We start from the raw sequence: 24328 nt of genomic DNA on the forward strand, positions 1-24328 counted from the left end.
TCCACTCACCCTGGACAGTCAAGCAGTTTAGTTCCACTCACGCGTTAGGCGGCTTGCATCCACACGTAATTCCTACTGGAATGGCAAATTCTAGTATTATTGCTGGAAAAACCCATAATTTTAGCCTTTCATTTTCTGACCTCGGTATTTGCCAAATACTGGTTACGGTTCTTGATTATTTTATTGTAGTCTTCAGCTAATAATTAAAAAAACTAGCGTGTTATACAAATAAAATAAAAAATTTAAAAAGTTGAATATTTTACACTAGTTCACACCCTATTTCTACGAGTAGAATAACCATGATTCTATAATTTCTTAAAATGCGAGAGTAAGTGTCGGAGGCAGATATTTACATGTATCCGAATTTAAGTGTTACTTCTTTGAAAACAGCTCGTGTTTTCCCATTTGTTCTCTTTCTGTTTGTCTGCAAGTAAACTGTGTGTGTTAACCTTGAAGCTTTGGAATGTTAGAAAGAGCGATAACGGGCATTTGTTTTGGCTAGAGAGACATGACGGCCAGGGACTTAAGAGGGGAGAGGGTTTGGTCGGGGGGGAAGACCATCTTGGCGGCGCGATAGAATGTTCTATACTGGACTGGTCTAAATGTATATATATATGCAAAGCTTTGCAAATATATTACAAAATACCTATTCTGTCTCTGGTGGTTTTTCAACTCAGCTTTAAGTGTCGTAAAGAGCTTGGGAGCGACTTGTGACTTGAATTCCCTGGGAGGAACAACTGGTCCAAAACGCAACATAAGCTTTTAAGATTGGCCCTCAAGCGAAAGACTCGCATCGGAAAATCCGTTCCCATGGTTTTTGGGGTCTATGACCCACCAGTTGAGATTATTGAGTTTTCTTCTTTCAAACTCTTTCCATCCAGCTCAATCAGATGCTGATGTTGCCGTCACCGGCTGACTCGGACCAGGATAGCGTGTCGCCATGGCAACCGTCGAGCCAGGAGAGCGTGTTCAGGCAGCGCATACATGTCTTCCAGGAGGCCCAACAGAGGCAGGCTCAACTGGTCCAGAGGCTACAGACCAAGGTGCGCTGAAAGTGCTCAAGAAATGTTCCTCAGACTCACCTTGTCTTGGTTTTCTTCACAGGTCATCCAGTACAAGAGCAGGTGCGGGGAACTGGAAGGGCAGGTTCTGGAGAAGACCTCCAACTTGGAGAAGATACGATTGTTGGTATGTGCAAGGAATCTGTCTCCTTAAACCTGACCGCTATGTCTGGTTTTAAAGTTTGACCATTGGGATGTGGCGAGACTCCAAAACGCCAAATACTCTCTGAAACGAACCACCAACCTCCTTCCCAAAGTTTGCTTCCAGAACATGCCTTGGTAAAGATGTACTTATAACCAGGTGTTGATTCCATGGATGAGCTCGCCAGCTGCCCCGTTTGGCACCGGACCGGACTCTGATATCATGTGGTGGGCCTGCTTAGCTCACTCCCAATGTTGTTCTTGGCTCAGGTGCCCACAGAGTCTTTGGAGGCTCTCAACTGCTGTGTACTACCGTGCTCGCAGATGCTAACATCATAATGCTACAGTATGTGTGTTTGTGTGTTCAGATGCTGGCCCAACAGGATTTGGCCCAGCGTGACGAGGAAAACCTTAACGCGACCATCTGCAGTAAGGCCGCTCAGCTGGACGAGGAGCAGAGAAGGTGGGTAGATGTTCTACGATGTCAGGTCTCTTGAAAAATGGTACAAAATGTAACAATTGTGTGTGCAAGACGAACACCATAGTTTTAAAGTAATTATCCATACTAACAAATAATAACAAAATATATAATTTTCACAAAAGTCACAGAGGTATTTGTCTATTCATGAAGTAAATGTGAATTTACTGAGGTTGTCAGACATGTTTTTGTTTGCACCTCTTAAGCTCCCAATTAGGGATGTCCGATAATGGCTTTTTGCCGATATCCGATATTGTCCAACTCTTTAATTACTGATACCTGTCATGTCGGTGTAATCATGTTTTGTTTTAGTCATGTTTTGTTTAGTTATTGGACTCTTTAGTTTCTGGCTTTTCACTCCCTGGTCTTGTTTCCATAGTTACCCATTAGTTTCACCTGTTTCACGTTTGGACTCATTGTGCACTCTTGTTTGTCACCATAGCAACCCATTCGTTTTCACCTGTTTCACGTTTTGAGTCACACACCTGTTTTCACTAATCATGTCTGTAGTATTTAAGTTCATTGTTTTCAGTTTGTCGTTCTGGTGACATCCCGCATTCTTACCCCTGTCACACTCTGTCTACCTCTGCGCACTTCATGCCATGTCCAAGTAAGTTTTTTTCTATTAATGCCACAGTTAGTGTTTTTGTTTAATTGTTCACAGTTTTTTTTTGCCCACGTGCAAATCTTTTTGTTTCCTTAGTCAAGTTTGTACATCCGCCTTGAGTGCGCTTTTTGTTCCTTTGAGTGTTATAAATAAATATGTATTTACCTTCACGCCATGACCAGTCCAGCTTTACTTGCATCTCGGGAAAACAAACAGACTATAGTCCACGTCTTGACAATACCGATATCAACCGATACTGATACATACAGTCGTGGAATTAACACATTATTATGCCTAATTTGGACAACCAGGTATGGTGAAGATAAGGTCCTTTTTTTTAAATATTAATAAAATAAGATAAATAAATTAAAAACATTTTCTTGAATAAAAAAGAAAGTAAAACAATATAAAAACAGTTACATAGAAACTAGTAATTAATGAAAATGAGTCAAATTAAGTGTTAAAGGTTAGTACTATTAGTGGACCAGCAGCACGCACAATCATGTGTGCTTACGGACTGTATCCCTTGCAGACTGTATTGATATATATTGATATATAATGTAGGAACCACAATATTAATAACAGAAAGAAACAACCCTTTTTTGTGAATGAGTGTAAATGGGGGAGGGAGGTTTTTTGGGTTAGTGCACTGATTGTAAGTGTATCTTGTGTTTTTATGTTGATTTAATTAAAAAAACGATACCGATAATTTCCGATATTACATTTTAAAGCATTTATCGGCCGATAATATCGGCAGGCCGGTATTATCGGACATCTCTACTTCCAATATAATAGGTTAGGATAGGGGCTCATAAAGCGGACTTTTGATTGCATTGATTTTTAATATTTAGAATGCATTAAAACAAAGGAAACCAAAAGTGTTGTTGATTTGATTTGGATTTGATTTTCTTTTTTTTTCAAATATGCAAAAAAACAAGAGCAAGCCTGAATACGGTGCTATAGTCTTAACAGCCATTATAGGAAAATGAAAACAATGGAGAAAAAAAATAAACAAAATGAGCAATGGATTTTTTTAATTTTTTTTTACATATTTGAAAAGGATTGAGAAGAAGTTTACACTTATTTAATCCCACCCCTTTTCTTTAAATCATAAATGACTCTGAGCTAGAACTACCTGTTCACCTTATGTACAAACTTAATGAATTTGTGTCATGACTTGGTCCTGGGTGTTTGCTTTTCCGGAATGCAACGGAAAGTTGGCTCGGGCGAGACGGGAATGTAAATACATGATTTATTTAATATATCAAAATAAAGTACAAACGAAAAGCGCGCACAGTGGCGGAGAACAAACTATGAAACCAAAAGACTATAGCATTAATAAACAAAACTTACTTGGCATGGACTAAAAGGACCAGCATGAACGATGGACATGAAATCAAGTGTTCAGAAATGTGCAGAGCATAATTGTGGGATGTCACCAGAAAGACAAACTGAAAACAATGAACTTAAATACTATAGACATGATTAACGAAAACAGGGGCGTGACTCAAAACGTGAAACAGGTGCGTGACGTGACAGGTGAAAACTAATGGTTGCTATGGTGACAAAACAAAAGTGCACAAAAAGTCAAAAAAAAAACCGTACATGACCAAAACAAAAAACATGATCACACAGACATGACAATTTGTATATACCGTATTTTTCGGAGTATAAGTCGCACCTGCCGAAAATGCATAATAGAAAAGGAAAAAAAAGACATATAAGTCGCACTGGAGCCCGGCCAAACTATGAAAAAAACTGCGACTTATACATACCTGCCAACTACTCCGGTTTTCCCGTAATTAGTACGGTTTTCATCAACCTATTCCGGGTTACGGTTGCAGTGATAAAAAATACGGTTTTTCATTAATTAAAAAAAATTAAAAAAAATTAAGTTTTATTCACGAAATCGCGTAACAACAATGACAATCGACACTGCTTCCCGTAACTTCCTATCGAGCCATTCCGAATGCCATGCGCGAGGCTATTTATAGCACCGCTGCCAAGCACGAGGCACCAGTTGCCATTGTTTCCAAACGAGCGAACGATCATGGAATCAGCCGGAGAAAAATCGCATACGAGTCTTAAACCGAAAAGAAAACTGCAGTCATTCCGTGAAGAATATTCAAAAGCCTATCCGGGAATAATTATCCGTTCCAAAAAGGGTGAAAACTACGCGAATTGCACCTTGTGCAGACAAGATTTTTCGATCGGACACGGAGGAATTAGCGATGTAAAAGACCACGTTGGGACAAAAAAACACAAGTCTAATGCCGTTGCTAGCGATACAAGTGGAAAACTTTCAACGTTTTTCGTCGCCCAAACAGATTCTTTGGATGTGATAAATGCCGAAGTTTTATTTACGGAGGCAATAATTGAGCAAACAAAAAGGTAATGACACCAATGTTATCTATTGGAATTGTTTAGTACTGTTATACTGTTAAAAGTGTTTATACTATTTATGCTTTCAAGTCCAAGTTGAGGAAATCTTGTTAAATGTTGACAGCATAACTACCAAAATACAGAAGTATGTCCTTAATATTTTTGCAATGCTATTTCTGTTGAAAAGTTAAAATGATTACATTAGAGATGTGATGTGCCACTTTTCAAGTGTCTGATGGCTTAAATTAATTTTTCATATTTTGAATTCTTTTGAAAGGCTTACAAAAAAACTACATTTGAATTGTAATTCCATGCTTTTGACAGGACTATTAATTTTAATGAAGTTAGCTTACCATGTTTACAGTATGATAATTGTGATAGAAATGTGAATTTTAGGCACAGAATATTTTTTACAATTGAACAAGGCAGTAGATTATACAAGCTTGGACAGAAAGTTAATAATGACACCAATTTTTTTTTTAATGGAATTGTTTAGTACTGTTTTACCATTTGTTTACTGTAAAAAGTGTTTATACTGTTTATACTTTCAATTAACAAATTGAAGTCTTGTGAAAGGTTGACAGGATAACTGGCATTAACTGTCAAAATAATTTCAAACTATTGAAGTTAGCTTACAGAATAAACATGTCAATCAACCCATATGATTTTTGCTGTAATATTTTTGTTTTGAAAAGTCACTGTGACTGATAGAAAAGTGATGGTTTTAGCAACATTTTAACCTGTCTGAATGCTAATAATCATTTTGCGTCGGGGGGCGAAGGAACCCCCCACCAGGACTTTGTCCTGGACCTACCGGGGCCTGCGGCCCTTGGACCCTGGCTACTAGGTTTTTCTGATTTCAAAAGTTGGCAGGTATGCTTATAGTCCGAAAAATACGGTACATAAATTATAAATATATACATACATATGCACACTACACACATACACAGCCACACCATTACCACTGGTGATCATGGTAACGGCATCACCCCAGTTGTCTTACATAAGTTGTGAATGATTTCCCACCAAAAAGTGCAGTTCCCGATGCCATCGTAATGACAAACAGTCCCATTATAATGTGTTTATGAGCGAGGGCAAATCAAATGTATCCACAAATAAGCGAATGTATGCGAAAGGGTATCAGATGAGTAATAACGCTGCTTTTAGAAAGACAAGCATGTGTTATCGTCCATTGTGTACGCGCAGATAACAACATGCACCAGGGTGTGCGAGTGTGAGAATGAGCCCTCTGCAGATGTTCCTGGGAGCAGATGTGGTGCAAATGAAAGCTAAGCTGACACAGATGTTACAAAGCTGTCACACATGGACGCTCGGTGGGCGAGGGTGGATCTAAAAGCCCCCGAAACGTACCGTGGACACGCCGACTCCCAAGAAATAGAAGGTGTTGTCGTGACCAAAAGGTTGCCGTTGTCTTCCCAGATGTGCCCGCCTCAGCCAAGTCAACTCGGTGCTGCGGGAACAACTGGAGCAGGCCGGCACCGTCAACCGGGCGCTGGCCGAGACCTGGCGCGAGGCCCGCCAAGATGCGGTGCGGAGCGAGGCGCGCCTGTGCAAGGAACAAGAGGTGAGGTGAAAAAAAGTCAGAAAAAAAGCAAGAATTAACCCCCTGGCGGAGGAATCCCATTCATAGCCAGCTTTTTACTGTGATTCCTCCAGTTGTTTTTTCCTGTGAAAACATTCCAAGTGCTAAAGGGGGCGGGGGGGGGGGGGGGGGCCGTAAATGTTCTACATGTGTTTATTCAGGGAAATCCAATGACTTGCCTGTGTGCCAGCACACTTCCAGGACAGCGTCTGTTTGGGATCACAATAACATGAAAGGTGCCATCTCTCGCTACAGTCTCCCCCCCCGGCCTTGCAGACGGCTCCTTCCCGCCCGAGTCGCCAGCAGGCACGCGTCAGAGCCTTGTGGCGCCAGGCCGCTTCCCTGAGGAGCACCTTCACCCAGCTGAGGGGCTTTGCTGACAGGTGAGTGTGGAGCGAGCCAAATGTTGACTATCATTCACAGTCCCTATGTAAGACAAGAACACATTTATTGCATTCTAAGGCCTTGATTTAACCACGGGGCAACTCAGTGGCCTAGTGGTTAGAGTGTCCGCCCTGAGATGGGTAGGTTGCAGAGGTGGGACCAAGTCATTGTTTTGCAAGTCACAAGTAAGTCTCAAGTCTTTGCCCTCAAGTCCGAGTCAAGTCCCGAGTCAAGACAGGCAAGCCCCGAGTCAAGTCCAAAGTCAAGACTGGAAAGTCTCAAGTCAAGTCCTAAGTCCTGCATTTTGAGTTTCGAGTCCTTTCAAGTCCTTTTAACCACAGACTAATATATTAACACAGATTGTGTATGCTTTTCAAACGCTGTATTTATTTATTAAAACAAGTGCATTTTAAATTGCAGGAAAGAAAATTGTGCTGACATTGCACTTCATAATAGCACTATTAACCAGTCATTTTAAACATTAACTCATTCCTTTACAGAACAAACACATTGAAAAATAAAGTGCAAATGTACTTATTTGTACAAAAGTGTTAACATTGAAAAAACATGACATATACGTGAACATAACAAAAAAGTTGTACTTTTTATATGTCAGGGCCCTATGCTGCATTGCATTTGCAAAAGACCAAATTAGCCAAGAGTCTGTCAGTCATTTGTGCACGATGGGGGCGTAGTATGATGCCACCATGGCTGAAAACTCGCTCCACTGGAGCACTGGAGGCAGGCACTGCCAAGACTCTCATGGCCACTCGGAACAGTGAAGGAAGAGTCTTCATGTTCAATGCCCAGAACAAAAGGGGGGAGAGAGTTGTTTTGGGTTGGTGCACTACTTGTAAGTGTATCTTGTGTTTTTTATGTTGATTTAATAAAAAAATAAAAATAAAAAATAAAAAATGATTTCTTGTGCGGCCCGATACCAATCGATCCACGGACCAGTACCGGGCCGCGGCCCGGTGGTTGGGGACCACTGAGGTAAACAACCAACAGTATGTCAGAAAGCTAGCTAAAACGGTACACATATTCATAATATAGTATACATTTTAACTGACCTTTATTTTACTATTTTTGTCTTTTTTTAGGTGGCTAAAATACGCGGTGCTGCTGACCGCCGTCTAACGTTACGTGTGATATATTGACTAACGTAACCCTGCTTAAAAAAAATCACTGAACAAAAAGTATGAATAAGGTAGTGAACTGCAACAGATTCCCGTGTTTGCAATAACGTTATAACGTTAGCAGTGAGTTTACAGCCTCACTGATTTAACTACAGAGCAAATACAAGTCACGTTACTTAGCCAATAAACGTTATCTTACATTCAAAACTTACCGTTTTTTGTGCAACTTCAAATGCCGGACGAAGTTGGAAGTTGTTGCCTCTCCATCAGTAATTTTCGAACCGCATGTGTTGCATACTGCAAACCGTTTTGTGTTGACCACCTCGTAATTTTTATACCCAAACAAAATTATTTTAGGTATCATTTTTTGTTCACTGGCATGTGGTTTGGACATGTCTTCTTCGTTGGTTGTCCTGCAATTTGATTGGATGAATGCTGTGATGAAAACAAAGTAGATCTAATTTGATTGGCTGTTGTACTGAGACCACACCAGCTGACACACGCAACGCTGATAGACAAGTACACAATGAAAAATACGGAGCGCTCCCGAATAACTTTTTCATCTTTGGGTTTTGGGGAAAGTAGCAAGTCATGTCAAGTCATGTCAATTCAAAAGGCTCAAGTCCAAGTGAAGTCACAAGTCATTGATGTTAAAGTCTAAGTCGAGTTGCAAGTCTTTTTACATTTTGTCAAGTCGAGTCTAAAGTCATCAAATTCATGACTCGAGTCTGACTCGAGTCCAAGTCATGTGACTCGAGTCCACACCTCTGGTAGGTTGTGAGTTCAAACCCCGGCCGAGTCATACCAAAGACTATAAAAATGGGAGCCTTTACCTCCCTGCTTGGCACTCAGCATCAAGGGCTGCTGCCCACTGCTCCCCTCACCTCCCAGGGGGTGATCAAGGGCATACTTGCCAACCCTCCCGAATTTTCCGGGAGACTCCCGAAATTCAGCGCCTCTCCCGAAAAGCTCCCGGGACAAATATTCTCCCGAAAATCTCCCGATTTTCAGCCGGAGCTGGAAGCCACGCCCCCTCCAGCTCCATGCGGACCTGAGTGAGGACAGCCTTTTTTCATGACGGGAGGACAACAGGGTGACAAGAACTAAATCATCCAGACAAGAGATAAATTGTATTAATTAAATATATTTATTAATTTAAAAAAAAAAAAACTAAATACATTTTTACTATATTTTGCTAAAAACATCAAAATTAATTGTATTTTTATTTGTATTTTTTCGTGACTCCTTATTACATTCAGCCATAGAATTATACATTAAAATAAACATATTTGAAATAATTGATTTTAAATTATCATAATAATTCATTTAAAATGACCATATTTAATTATTAAAATAATTGCTTGTTTATCAACAACTTTAGCATTTTATTCATTACATTTTGAAACTCTCAGAAGCCAAGTTATGTTATACTCCTTAATATTTATTTAACCTACTCAGTGGCCTAGTGGTTAGAGTGTCCGCCCTGAGATCGGTAGGTTGTGGGTTCAAACCCCGGCCGAGTCATACCAAAGACTATAAAAATGGGACCCATTACCTCCCTGCTTGGCACTCAGTATCAAGGGTTGGAATTGGGGGTTAAATCACCAAAAATGATTCCCGGGCGCGGCCACCGCTGCTGCCCACTGCTCCCCTCACCTCCCAGGGGGTGATCAAGGGTGATGGGTTAAATGCAGAGAATAATTTCGCCACACCTAGTGTGTGTGTGACAATCATTGGTACTTTAACTTTAACTTTTAACTTTATGCAAGTTTGAAGTATCAATTATCTAAACACAGTTTTGTTTGCATATTTTCAGGATGTAGATATCTATATCTATATATATATATATATATATATATATATATATATATATATATATATATATATGTATGTATGAAATACTTGACTTGGTGAATTCTAGCTGTCAATATACTCCTCCCCTCTTAACCACGCCCCCAACCACGCCCCGCCCCACCCCCGACCACGCCCCCACCTCCCGAAATCGGAGGTCTCAAGGTTGGCAAGTATGATCAAGGGTGACGGGTCAAATGCAGAGAATAATTTCGCCACACCTACACTGCAAAAACTGAAATCTAAGTAAGATGAAATATGTCAAATAAGGGTGATATTTGCTTATTTTCTGTCTGATAAGATCATTCTTCTCACTAAGCAGATTTTATGTTATAGTGTTTTACTTGTTTTAAGTGTTTTGGTCCTAAATGATGGCCAAAATGTCCATAACACACCCAGACGAGTCCCACAGGGAGGGGGGATGAAAGTTGGAAAAGTCGACAAAAGTTCCAAAAATGTTCTAAATACCTACCCAGGTTCCAGTCCCACATGGAGTGCCACAAGTCTTAAGACTTTGAACATTTTACCGAATTTTATCACTTTTCTCCCTGCCTTCCTGTAGGTCTTTGCTGGGCGCGTTTTTGACATTTTGGACATCCCGGCCGGCGGCGGGACTTGTGGGACTAGAACCTGGGTAGGTATTTTGAACATTTTTGGGACTTTTGCCGACTTTTCCAACTTTTATCCTCTGTCCCCGTGGGACTCGGCTGGTTGTGTTATGGACATTTTGGGCATCCCGAGACTTGCGCGGCCATACATAAGATTTTATGTTAGAGTGTTTTACTTGTTTTAAGTGTTTTGGTCCTAAATGATGCCCAAAATGTCCATAACACACCCAGCCGAGTCCCACAGGGAGGGGGGATGAAAGTTGGAAAAGTCGACAAAAGTTCCAAAAATGTTCTAAATACCTACCCAGGTTCCAGTCCCACATGTAGTACCACAAGTCTTAAGACTTTGAACATTTTACCGAATTTTATCACTTTTCTCCCTGCCTTCCTGTGGGTCTTTGCTGGGCGCGTTTTTGACATTTTGGACATCCCGGCCGGCGGCGGGACTTGTGGGACTGGAACCTGGGTAGGTATTTTGAACATTTTTGGGACTTTTGCCGACTTTTCCAACTTTTATCCCCCTTCCCCGTGGGACCCGGCCGGGTGTGTTATGGACATTTTGGGCATCCCGGGACTTGTGGGACTCGAACCTGGGTAGGTATTTTGAACATTTTTGGGACTTTTGCCGACTTTTCCAACCTTTATCCTCTGTCCCCGTGGGACTCGGCTGGTTGTGTTATGGACATTTTGGGCATCCCGAGACTTGCGCGGCCATACATAAGATTTTATGTTAGAGTGTTTTACTTGTTTTAAGGGTTTTGGTCCTAAATGATCTCAGTAAGATATTACAGCTTGTTGCTGAGATTTAGCTATATTGAGTAAAACATGCTTGAAACTAGAATATCAACAAAGCTGTGTCATCAACACTCACAAGTATAAAACTACTTTTTTAAAGTAATCATTTCTTATTTCAAGCATGAAAATAAAAAATCATGACTTTGACACAATTGTGTCTCATAATTAAAACAGATGACAGCCAAATGGACTTTGCTGTTTTATTTTCAATGAAACAATAGAAAATAGGTACTCATATAGTAGTACAGTTGGCACAGTACAGTAAACTGACAGTTAATATTCAAACATTTAACATTTCTAACAATTTTGAACAGAAATAGTTCATGCACATTCAGATAAATTCTTCAAAATTACAATTAAAAATTTTTGGCCGGGGGCCGGGCTGTATATATGTGCACTAATTGACTGAAAGAGCACGCACTTGGCGCGATGATGTCATGTTATCCATGGAAAAATGCATTTTTAGACCATATGATTTACCTGAGTGGCTAGGAGACCCCGAGAGTAACAAGCGCTTGCCTTGTTGCCTTTCCATTAAGAACAATAAACTAGTTTTTAGTATAAGTTTGCTGGTTTCAAGAAATGTAATATCATTATGTGAAGATAATGGCACTAGCATTTACTTCATTTAAGAATATTTTTCAACATATTGAGCAAAAGGTCTCATTTTTTTTTCTACCAAGAAAAGTGCACTTGTTATAATGAGAATATACTTATTTTAAGGTATTTTTGGGTTCATTGAGGTTAGCTAATTTGACTTGTTTTGGAAAGTCTTGACAAGCCAAATTTTCTTGTTCCATTGGCAGATAATTTTGCTTAGTTCAAATAAAATACCCCTCATTTTTGTATTTTTTTTCCTTGTTTTTGAACACTGACTTTTTGCAGTGTAGTGTGTGTGTGTGACAATCATTGGTACTTTAACTTTAACTTTAACTTTAATACATAATAATAATGCATATATACCCTTTCAAAACTTGTATTTCTCGTGTATTTGAACACTGTAAACTCTCCAAGTGTCATGTCTGTGTAATCATGTTTTGTTTTAGTCATGTTTTGTTTAGTTTAGTTATTGACTCTTTAGTTTCTGGCTTTTCACTCCCTTGTCTTGTTTCCATGGTTACCCATTAGTTTCACCTGTTCCACGTTTGGACTCATTATGCACTCTTGTTTGTCACCATAGCAACCCATTAGTTTTCACCTGTCATGTCACGCACCTGTTTTGAGTCACGCACCCTGTTGTTAATCATGTCTGTGTTATTTAAGCTTTTCATTTTCTGTTGTTCGTCCTGGTGTCATATCTTTTCTAACCCTGCTATCCTCTCGTTTCAAGCCCTGTTCACGGTCCCATGCCACAGTAAGTGTTTTTTATTTCGTGTTCAGTTTCTGCCTTTGTGCAAGTTTTGTTTTCATTCGCCAAGTTTTTTTTTTTACCTCCGCCATTGTGCGCGCTTTTCTTTTGTTCCTTTTTGATAGTAATAAATAAATCATGTACCCACCTTCAAGCCATGTCCGATCCAAATTCACTTGCATCTTGGGAAAACAAAAAACTCCATAGTCCAAGTCGTGACACCAAGTTAGGTAAAACAAACACAAACAATAGAATATACTAGTGATGGGTTGATGAGGCGTCATGAAGCGTTTCGACACATTGCAAAACTGTATTGATACTGTGTCGATACTGTGTCACTAAATACTGACATCTGCTGGACATTAAAAATCCCTACAGGCAACCTATGGACCGACTCAACTGACACTGATTTTATGCTCTAGTACAGGGGTCACCAACCTTTTTGAAACCAAAAACTACTTCTTGGGTACTGATTAATGCGAAGGGCTACCAGTTTCATACACACTTAAATAAATAAATATATTGTCATTTGTAAGTTACACGTAAGTGTGATTTAAACAAGAATAGCTAAATAAATAAATTTATATATATAAAAAAATGGGTATTTCTGTCTGTCATTCCGTCGTACATTTTTTTTTCCTTTTACGGAAGGTTTTTTGTAGAGAATAAATGATGAAAAAAACACTTAATTGAACGGTTTAAAAGAGGAGAAAACACGAAAAAAAATTAAAATAACATTTTGAAACATAGTTTATCTTCAATTTCGACTCTTTAAAATTCAAAATTCAACCGACAAAAAGAAGAGAAAAACTAGCTAATTTGAATCTTTTTGAAAAAATTAAAAAAAGAATTTATGGAACATCATTAGTAATTTTTCCTGATTAAGATACATTTTAGAATTTTGATGACATGTTTTAAATTGGTTAATATCCAATCTGCACTTTGTTAGAATACTTAACAAATTGGACCAAGCTATATTTCTAACAAAGACAAATCAGTATTTCTTCTAGATTTTCCAGAACAACAATTTTAAAAGAAATTCAAAATACTTTGAAATAAGATTTAAATTTGATTCTACAGATTTTCTAGATTTGCCAGAATAATTTTTTTTGAATTTTAATCATAGTAAGTTTGAAGAAATATTTCACAAATATTCTTCGTCGAAAAAACAGAAGCTAAAATATTTATCATTCTTTACAATAATTAAAAAAAAAAATTAAAAGGTAAAAAGGTATATTTGTTTAAAAATCCTAAAATCATTTTTAAGGTTGTATTTTTTTTTGTATTTCTAAAAGTAATAAGAAGCAAAGTAAAAAATAAATGAATTTATTTAAACAAGTGAAGACTCATCCATCCATCCATTTCTACCGCTTATTCCAAGTGAAGACCAAGTCTTTAAAATATTTTCTTGGATTTTCAAATTCTATTTGAGTTTTGTCTCTTTTAAAATTAAAAATGTCGAGCAAAGCGAGACCAGCTTGCTAGTAAATAAATACAATTTAAAAAATAGAGGCAGCTCACTGGTAAGTGCTGCTCTTTGAGCTATTTTTAGAACAGGCGAGCGGGCGACTGATCTGGTCCTTACGGGCTACCTGGTGACCGCGGACCCCTGCCCTAGTATATACAATAATATAAACCAAGTCATTGTATTTCATTTAGGATTATTTCATATCTTCATTTAAATAAAAATATATTTTTATCTTTTTTAGATACAGTCAATAAATAATGTGAACATGTATCATAACATGGAAATCTAAGAGAACGTGTTGTGGATGATTGTGGACTGGGAATTGTTTTAATTTTATTTTTTTTACACATTTTTATAAAAAAAAAAAAAAAAAAGTTTTTCCGACGTATTACATTTTAGACGATTTCTCTTCTTAGTTATTATTTCTCCGGCTGTAGAAAAGACACACTCACAGGGCACAGAGGAGGCGTCAGTGCGACACAGTTCGCGTATCGGTCACGTGACCAAAACAGCTCATGATCGGTCACGTGACTTTCTAAAAGCCGTACGCGCACCGACACAGGGTTTTGCTCTATGAGCTCGACGCATGCGCCGATGCATCGGTGTTGCCGGACCCATCACTAGAATATACTTTGTCAGCAACATTTTGCCAACACGCTTGACAAAAAAACAAATTCGATAAAAAATGTGTTTTGGAGCCAGCAAAAATGTCACAATCACAGGCGACGCCTCCTTCCAGGACGCTCGCTGACATGCGAGGCGAGTGCGCCGCCGCCAGCCAGCAGCTTCACGCCGTCTGTCAGAACCTTCAGTCCAGAGGGACGCAGGAGAGCGCCTCCAGTGGTACGGAGGCACGGACCCTGGAGAGGCAGCTGAAGACCAAGCTCCGAGAGGCCATGCAGCTTCAGGGCCGCTGGGATGCAGAGAAAGTGGTGCTCAACTCCAGGTAAAGTCCACCGTAACCAAGAAACTATCGACGACGACGGTTGTGTCCTAAGGAACTCTCATGTCTTCATGTCGGTGCGCTCAGGGTCGTTGAGCTGGTGGACGCAGTGGATCACCTTCGCAGCCTAAACAGCGAGAAAGACGCCGCCCTTACTAGCCTGCAGAGCAGCTTGGACACCATGGTGAGATGTGAGCAGTCAGGATTGGGTGTTGAATCAGTTGAAGTCTGGTCCCAATCAACGCTCCCTCTAAGGCAGTGGTTCTTAACCTGGGTTCGATGGAACCCTAGGGGTTTGGTGAGTCGGGCTCAGGGGTTCGGCGGAGGTCAAAACACACCCGACTCATCGTCTAAATAAAAACTTCTCCCTATTGGCGTATTACGGATACGGCAACAGCAGAAGTCAGACTGATTTGCAGGTGTGTAATTTGTTGTGAGTTTATGCACTGTGTTGGTTTTGTTCTTTGAACAAGGTGATGTTCATGCACGGTTCATTTGGTGCACCAGTAATAAAACATGGTAACACTTTAGTAAGGGGAGCATATTCACCATTAATTAATTGCTTATTAACATGCAAATTAGTAACACATTGGCTCTTAACTAGTCATTATTAAGTACTTATTAATGCCTTATTCGGCATGGCCTTATTATAACCCTAACCCTGGCCCTGACCCTCTAACCCTAACCCATACTTGCCAACCCTCCCGAATTTTCCGGGAGACTCCCGAAATTCAGCGCCTCTCCCGAAAACCTCCCGGGACAAATATTCTCCCGAAAATCTCCCGATTTTCAGCCGGAGCTGGAGGCCACACCCCCTCCAGCTCCATGCGGACCTGAGTGAGGACAGCCTTTTTTCATGACGGGAGGACAACAGGGTGACAAGAACTAAATCATCCAGACTAGAGATAAATTGTATTATTATGTTTATCTTACCTAAAAATAAATATATTTATTAATTAAAACAAAAAATAAATAAATACATTTTTACTACATTTTGCTAAAAACATCAAAATTAATTGTATTTTTATTTGTATTTTTTCTGACTCCTTATTACATCCAGCCATAGAATTATACATTAAAATAAACATATTTGAAATAATTAATTTTAAATTATCATAATAATTCATTTAAAAAGACCATATTTAATTATTAAAATAATTGCTTGTTTATCAACAACTTTAGCATTTTATTCATTACATTTTGAAGCTCTCAGAAGTCAAGTTATGTTATATTCCTTAATATTTATTTATGCAAGTTTGAAGTATCAATTATCTAAACACAGTTTTGTTTGCATATTTTCAGGATATATATATATATATATATATATATATATATATATATATATATATATATATATGAAATACTTGAAGTGGTGAATTCTAGTTGTCAATATACTCCTCCCCTCTTAACCACGCCCCCAACCACGCCCCCACCCCCCACCTCCCGAAATCGGAGGTCACAAGGTTGGCAAGTATGCCCTAACCCTAACCAAATAACTCTAAATTAAGTCTTTGTTACTTAGAATATGTTCCCCTAGTGTCCAAAAAACTCTAAATTAAAGTCTTTGTTACTTAGAATATGATCCCCTAGTGTCCAAATAACTCTAAATTAAGTCTTTGTTACTTAGAATATGTTCCCCTAGAGTCCAAATAACTCTAAATTAAGTCTTTGTTACTTAGAATATGTTCCCCTAGTCCAAATAACTCTAAATTAAGTCTTTGTTACTTAGAATATGATCCCCTAGTGTCCAAAAAACTCAAAATTAAGTCTTTATTACTTAGAATATGTTCCCCTAGAGTCCAAATAACTCTAAATTAAGTCTTTGTTACTTAGAATATGTTCCCCTAGAGTCGAAATAACTCTAAATTAAGTCTTTGTTACTTAGAATATGATCCCCTAGTGTCCAAAAAACTCTAAATTAAGTCTTTGTTACTTAGAATATGTTCCCCTATTGTCCAAATAACTCTAAATTAAGTCTTTGTTACATAGAATATGTTCCCCTAGAGTCCAAATAACTCTAAATTAAGTCTTTGTTACTTATAATATGATCCCCTAGTGTCCAGAAAACTCAAAATTAAGTCTTTATTACTTAGAATATGTTCCCCTAGAGTCCAAATAACTCTAAATTAAGTCTTTGTTACTTAGAATATGTTCCCCTAGAGTCGAAATAACTCTAAATTAAGTCTTTGTTGCTTAGAATATGATCCCCTAGTGTCCAAAAAACTCTAAATTAAGTCTTTATTACTTAGAATATGTTCCCCTAGAGTCCAAATAACTCTAAATTAAGTCTTTGTTACTTAGAATATGTTCCCCTAGAGTCCAAATAACTCTAAATTAAGTCTTTGTTACTTATAATATGATCCCCTAGTGTCCAAAAAACTCTAAATTAAGTCTTTGTTACTTAGAATATGTTCCCCATTCTAAAGTGTTACCAAAAACATACAACTTTGTCTTGAATTTGAAAAAAAACCATCATTTTATTTTTCACTCAAGAAGGGTTCGGTGAATGCGCATATGAAACTGGTGGGGTTCGGTACCTCCAACAAGGTTAAGAACCACTGCTCTAGAGTAAGTCTTTGCTGTTGTCCAGCATTTTGTTTTTGTTTACTTTGTAGCCAGTTCAGTTTTAGTTTCATTCTGCATAGCCTTCCCTAAGCTTCAATGCCTTTTCTTAGGGGCACTCACCTGAACACCACACAAGGGTTAATTCGGGTCTGCTCTAAGGTGCGCAATTGCAGTCCTCTGCGCATATCAAATCTATGCCACGCACAAAATAAAATCCAATCTGAACTGTAAGCAAAATAAACATAACTATTTGTTTTGTGGGATTTTGCAATGCAACTGTGAGCGACAGATAAAACAATGATCGTCAGCACTGGTCGTCTTTCCAGAGCTTTAAAGAGGACATCAATTCCATCCATCACTTTTACTGAGCAAAAAACGCTTTATTTTCGGACGTAACCACAACAAAAGCATTATTACAAAACATTTATTGGCCGATAATATCGGCAGTCCGATATTATCAGCCGATAAATGCTTTGAAATGTAATATCGGAAATTATCGGTAAATTATGACTTTTTAAAACGCCGCTGTACGGAGTGGCACACGGACGTCGGGAGAAGTACGGAGCAGTTGCCTCTCCCAGTCACACTTGCCAACCCTCCCGAATTTCAGTGCCCCTCCCGAAAATCTCCCGGGGCAACCATTCTCCCGAATTTCTCCTGATTTCCACCCAGACAACAATATTGGGGGCGTGCTTTAAAGGCACTGCCTTTGCCTGCCGGCCCAATCACATAATATCTATGGCTTTTTCCACACACACAAGTGAATGCAAATGCATACTTGGTCAACAGCCATACAGGTCACACTGAGGGTGGCCGTATAAACAACTTTAACACTGTTACAAATATGCCCCGCACTGTGAACCCACACCAAACAAGAATGACAAACACATTTCGGGAGGACATCCGCACCGTAACACAACATAAACACAACAGAACAAATACCCAGAACCCCTTGCAGCACTAACTCTTCCAGGACGCTACAATATACACCCCCCCTTTCCCCCAATCCCGCCCACCTCAACCTCCTCATGCTCTCTCTTATTATGCCTAATTTTGTTGTGATGCCCCGCTGGATGCATTTAACAATGTAACAAGGTTTTCCCAAAATAAATCAACTCAAGTTATGGAAAAAAAATGCCAACATGGCACTGCCATATTTATTATTGAAGTCACAAAGTGGATTATTTTTTTTAACATGCTTTAAAACAGCAGCTTGGAATTTGGGACATGCTCTACCTGAGAGAGCATGAGGAGGTTGAGGTGAGGGCATGGGAGGTAGCGGGGGTGTATATTGTAGCGTCCCGGAAGAGTTAGTGCTGCAAGGGCTTCTGGGTATTTGTTCTGTTGTGTTACGGTGCGGATGTTCTCCCGAAATGTGTTTGTCATTCTTGTTTGGTGTGGGTTCACAGTGTGGCGCGTATTTGTAACAGTGTTAAAGTTGTTTATACGGCCACCCTCAGTGTGACCTGTATGGCTGTTGACCAAGTATGCCTTGTATTCACTTGTGTGTGTGTGAAAAGCCGTAGATATTATGTGATTGGGCCGGCATGCAAAGGCAGTGCCTTTAAGGTTTATTGGCGCTCTGTACTTCTCCCTACGTCCGTGTACACAGCGCCGTTTTAAAAAGTCATACATTTTACGTTCTGAAACCGATACAGATAATTTCGAAACCGATATAGATCATTTTCGATATTACATTTTAAAGCATTTATCGGCCGATACAGTCCGATATTATCGGACATCCCTAATATAGATACATATCTTCTTTTTTAAATCTTTTTTACTATTTATATGACCCCAAAAGGGACAAGCGGTAGAAAATGGATGAATTACTAAATTATTGTGTATGCACCTTAGGGGATCTGCTCCAATTCCGTTGTTCTTTGAACCTGTTCACTGTAATAATGACAATAAAACTCTATTCTATTCTAACCTGGAATCCAAACTTAAAACTAGAGGACAACACAGGTAAACAAATTCACATTCTTGGTACACACATTCATTAATTAAAGATCTAATTTTCCGCCGAAAAACAAACAAAAATGTCGGTGGGATCGCCCGACCGAGACTCACCCTCAGCCATGTAGAACTTTTCTGTGAGGTGAAGAAGGGAGGGGCTACACAACCCTAGAGGACTACAGGGGCTCAGGAGGGGACAAAAAGATATCAAACCGTCCTCTCACAGGCGAGCAGAAAAGAGAACTATTTGAAGATAAAAATTCACAAACAAAATAGAATAAATAACAAAGGTGTATTTTAACTCCGTTACACCTATTCTACTGTCATTTATGTTGATTTATGGATATTAATCATGAAATGCTGTTACTAGATTACAGAAAGGTTCATACTAGGGGTGTAACGGTACGTGTATTTGTATTGAACTGTTTCGGTACGGGGGTTCCGGTTCGGTTCGGAGGTGTACCGAACGAGTTTCCTCACAGACATATTAAGTAGCGTACCACATGTTGTGTAAACAATGCACACCGAGGCACAACACGATAGACTGACCATACGTCCTCTTTTCACCGGACATGTCCTCTTTTGCGGAGTTTCTTAAATGCCTCAAATGTCCAGCATTTTGAGTTAGGGTTGCGTGTATTTTCAACGTACGTTCAGGGTTAAGAAGGGGTTGAAAACAAAACAAATTGTGCAGGCAGCAGCATTGGTGAGGGAGTGGCAGCATACTTGCCAACCCTCCCGGATTTTCCGGGAGACTCCCGAAATTCAGCGCCTCTCCCGAAAACCTCCCGAAATTCAAGCGGACTCAGGCCCATGCGGACCTGAGTCCGCTTTCCCACAATATAAACAGCGTACCTGCCCAATCACGTCATAACTGTAGAATGATGGAGGGCGAGTGCTTGGTTTCTTATGTGGGTTTATTGTTAGGCAGTTTCATTAACATCCTCCCAGCGCGGCAACAACACACAACAACAGCAGTCACGTTTTCGTGTACCGTAAAGCAGTTTGTCTGCCGTAAACAGCAATGTTGTGACACTCTTAAACAGGACAATACTGCCATCTAGTGCATTTGATAAAAGCACTTTTGTGCGTGCCACACAGCAATGCATCATCAGAGAGGGTGTTCAGCATGGTTCGAAAAATAGTGACAGAGAATAGAACAAGGATGGACAATTCAACCCTTAACTCAACAATGAGTAGATGAGTGTTATGTGTGTGTATATGTGTAAATAAATGAACACTGAAATTCAAGTATTTCTCTTATATATATATATATATATATATATATATATATATATATATATATATATACATATAATAAAATAAATATATATTTATAGCTAGAATTCACTGAAAGTCAAGTATTTCTTGTATGTATATATATATATATATATATATATATATGAAAAACTTGACTTAGTATTTCTTATATATATATATATGGAATACTTGACTTGGTGAATTCTAGCTGTAAATATACTCCTCCCCTCTTAACCACGCCCCCAACCACGCCCCGCCCCCAACCACGCCCCCGTCCCCGCCCCTCCACCTCCCGAAATCGGAGGTCTTAAGGTTGGCAAGTATGAGTGGCAGAGACAGAGAGAGAGAGAGAGTTATGATAAACGTGCATGCGTCGCCAGGCTCTGCTTTTTATCCATAGATTTATCAGATTAAATTTTTTATTATCTATAGCATGGGTGTCAAAAGTGTGCCCCGGAGGCCATTTGCGGCCCACAGCTAATGTTTTAAAGGCCCACGGCACATTCTAAAAATACTATTAAAATAAACAAAAACATAACAAAAGTGAAATAAAAAAGCTTAAAGGTTAAATGTAATTTAGAAAAAGTTGCAATGTTGACTAATAAAACAAAGCTGTTTTTTTTTTCTTTCAAACTGTCATTGCTCAAAACATAATATTGAATCAAAATCAATGTTATTATGAATTATTGACCTATCCAAGGTTCCCATTACTTCACATCAAATATTACACGAAGAAAAATATTTTTGGTGGAAGATTTTGCAAATTTGGTAAATTTGTTGTTTTCTTAATGTACCGAAAATGAACCGAACCGTGACCTCTAAACCGAGGTACGTACCGAACCCAAATTTTTGTGTACCGTTACACCCCTAGTTCATACAAATATATATTTTACAAACAGAAAGTTGCACTCTATCCCGTGCTTACATTTCATTGTCCAACATGAGAATGTTTTAAGGGGAATTAAATGAGATCTCTGAAAGGGGTACACATTCTTTCCAAAGTAGGACCCCACCCACACTGGTACATAACTCATGAAATAAAGATTGTTTTTGTTATTTTCTTCGTAAGTGGGCCAAATCACTTAAATTAGAAAATAATAATTAATAATAAAGGGAAACATTATCACCAGACCTATGTAAGCGTCAATATATACCTCGATGTTGCAGAAAAAAGACCATATATTTTTTTAACCGATTTCCGAACTCTAAATGGGTGAATTTTGGCGAATGAAACGCCTTTCTAATATTCGCTCTCGGAGCGATGACGTCACGTTGTGACGTCACATCGGGAAGCAATCCGCCATTTTCTCAAACACCGAGTCAAATCAGCTCTGTTATTTTCCGTTTTTTCGACTGTTTTCCGTACCTTGGAGACATCATGCCTCGTCGGTGTGTTGTCGGAGGGTGTAACAACACGAACAGGGACGGATTCAAGTTGCACCAGTGGCCCAAAGATGCCAAAGTGGCAAGAAATTGGACGTTTGTTCCGCACACTTTACCGACGAAAGCTATGCTACGACAGAGATGGCAAGAATGTGTGGATATCCTGCGACACTCAAAGCAGATGCATTTCCAACGATAAAGTCAAAGAAATCTGCAGCCAGAGACCCCCATTGAATCTGCCGGAGTGTGTGAGCAATTCAGGGACAAAGGTCCTCGGTAGCACGGCAAGCAATGGCGGCAGTTTGTTCCCGCAGACGAGCGAGCTAAACCCCCTATCGACCCTAGCTTCCCTGGCCTGCTGACATCAACTCCAAAATTGGACAGATCAGCTTTCAGGAAAAGAGTGCGGATGAGGGTATGTCTACAGAATATATTAATTGATGAAAATTGGGCTGTCTGCACTCTCAAAGTGCATGTTGTTGCCAAATGTATTTCATATGCTGTAAACCTAGTTCATAGTTGTTAGTTTCCTTTAATGCCAAACAAACACATACCAATCGTTGGTTAGAAGGCGATCGCCGAATTCGTCCTCGCTTTCTCCCGTGTCGCCGGCTGTCGTGTCGTTTTCGTCGGTTTCGCTTGCATACGGTTCAAACCGATATGGCTCAATAGCTTCAGTTTCTTTTTCAATTTCGTTTTCGCTACCTGCCTCCACACTACAACCATCCGTTTCAATACATGCGTAATGTGTTGAATCGCTTAAGCCGCTGAAATCCGAGTCTGAATCCGAGCTAATGTCGCTATAGCTTGCTGTTCTATCCGCCATGTTTGTTTGTGTTGGCTTCACTATGTGACGTCACCGGAAAATGGACGGGTGTTTATAACGATGGTTAAAATCAGGCACTTTGAAGCTTTTTTTTAGGGATATTGCGTGATGGGTGAATTAGAGGGAACATTAGTCCCAATGTTTTGATCAACTTCAAGTAGCAGCAGTCTGGGAAGCGTCAGGCTGGTGTTGTTTGCCTTGCCATCACAATTTCCTGCTCAGGAGACGAGGAGAACTGAGGACAGAGCAGCGACGGAAGCTCTCCGCGCAGAGAACCGAGCCCTCCAGAACATGATCTGCAATGTCCATAAGGTCAGGTGAAAACAATGGATCCCAAAGTGCTGACTGTGTGCAAACATCCACGTGGTAACACCAGCCGCTGTCCTCAATTGCTGTCCAGCTGGTGGCGGGTGAAGTTGAATGCGGTGCGTCTGAGGGTCGTTCTCCACTGCCAAACACCGCCTTGATGGCGGTGCAGTCTGCCCTATCCAAGCACCAGAAACAAACACAGGTCTGCCACCCTTTTCCCACTCAGTAATCCTGACTTCTACATGATAAGCTTGTTGAATCATTAAAAATGAGGAACATACTTGTACACCAAGTACCTTCGTGGTCGGCTGGACGTGGCGTCGGAGGAAGTGGACGCACTGCGCAGTCAGCTGCAGCATAGCGACTCTGCGAGGAGGGAGCTGGAGACGAGGATCCAGGAGGTGATGGAGGAAAGTCAGGAATGTCTCAGAGAGCGTGACAGCTCTCGCTCTTCGCTGGAGGTCATCTCAAGGTACTTTTCAGGCTTCAGGAATGCACATTTCTCACACAAAAGGATCGACCAAACCGAGACAGTTCCTTTTCAGAGGGTACATTTTGGCCATATTCGCAATCCAATTCCAATTTGTTGGCCCAAATGCAAACTGTATCTGATTTTTTCATGTCAGCGTGAAAAGTGCAAGGTCGAATTTGTCATACCCGACCCAGGTCTCCTTCGTATGGGGATATAGGTGGAATATATGTGCGATGCGTCCTCAAAGTGAACGCTCCCGCGCTCAGGTCGCGCTCATCCGACCAGAACGTCAACAAAAAGCGATGAGCCCAGGACATTTCATAAGCAGAGTGAGAAGCAGACATCTCGACCAATGACCCTTACTCTAGCATCCACAAACAGGCTCTCCTGAATTTGGTTGAACAGATATGTCTACTCTATGAAATTTTGCATTGGCTCAGATAGTGTGTGACCCAGTTCAACTTCTGGGCAAGCCTCCCTGTTAAAGTTATTGAAAATGGCCCAGTTGAGACCGTTATTTGTGAATAAGGTCTGGCCGATTAGGTAGCCCAGGTAATTCCATCCATCCATCCATCCATCTTCTTCCGCTTATCCGAGGTCGGGTCGCGGGGGCAGCAACCTAAGCAGGGAAGCCCAGACTTCCCTCTCCCCAGCCACTTCGTCCAGCTCTTCCTGTGGAACCCCGAGGCGTTCCCAGGCCAGCCGGGAGACATAGTCTTCCCAACGTGTCCTGGGTCTTCCCCGCGGCC

At 40.1% G+C, this 24328-nt stretch overlaps 1 protein-coding gene across 1 annotated transcript in view; it reads left to right on the forward strand.

The window, feature by feature from the left end:
• crocc2 (ciliary rootlet coiled-coil, rootletin family member 2) overlaps positions 1 to 24328 on the forward strand; it is a 185459-nt gene that overhangs the window by 34300 nt on the left and 126831 nt on the right. Inside the window, exons 4-13 of the mRNA XM_072915124.1 lie at positions 882 to 1043; positions 1105 to 1188; positions 1571 to 1665; positions 6110 to 6254; positions 6549 to 6655; positions 14602 to 14808; positions 14893 to 14989; positions 23021 to 23110; positions 23199 to 23309; positions 23401 to 23579. Coding sequence (XP_072771225.1) covers positions 882 to 1043; positions 1105 to 1188; positions 1571 to 1665; positions 6110 to 6254; positions 6549 to 6655; positions 14602 to 14808; positions 14893 to 14989; positions 23021 to 23110; positions 23199 to 23309; positions 23401 to 23579 — 1277 coding nt within the window. The remainder of the gene's footprint in view (positions 1 to 881; positions 1044 to 1104; positions 1189 to 1570; positions 1666 to 6109; positions 6255 to 6548; positions 6656 to 14601; positions 14809 to 14892; positions 14990 to 23020; positions 23111 to 23198; positions 23310 to 23400; positions 23580 to 24328) is intronic.

Source organism: Nerophis lumbriciformis, linkage group LG18 (genome assembly GCF_033978685.3).
Source record: "Nerophis lumbriciformis linkage group LG18, RoL_Nlum_v2.1, whole genome shotgun sequence".
NCBI classification, from domain to species: domain Eukaryota; kingdom Metazoa; phylum Chordata; class Actinopteri; order Syngnathiformes; family Syngnathidae; genus Nerophis; species Nerophis lumbriciformis.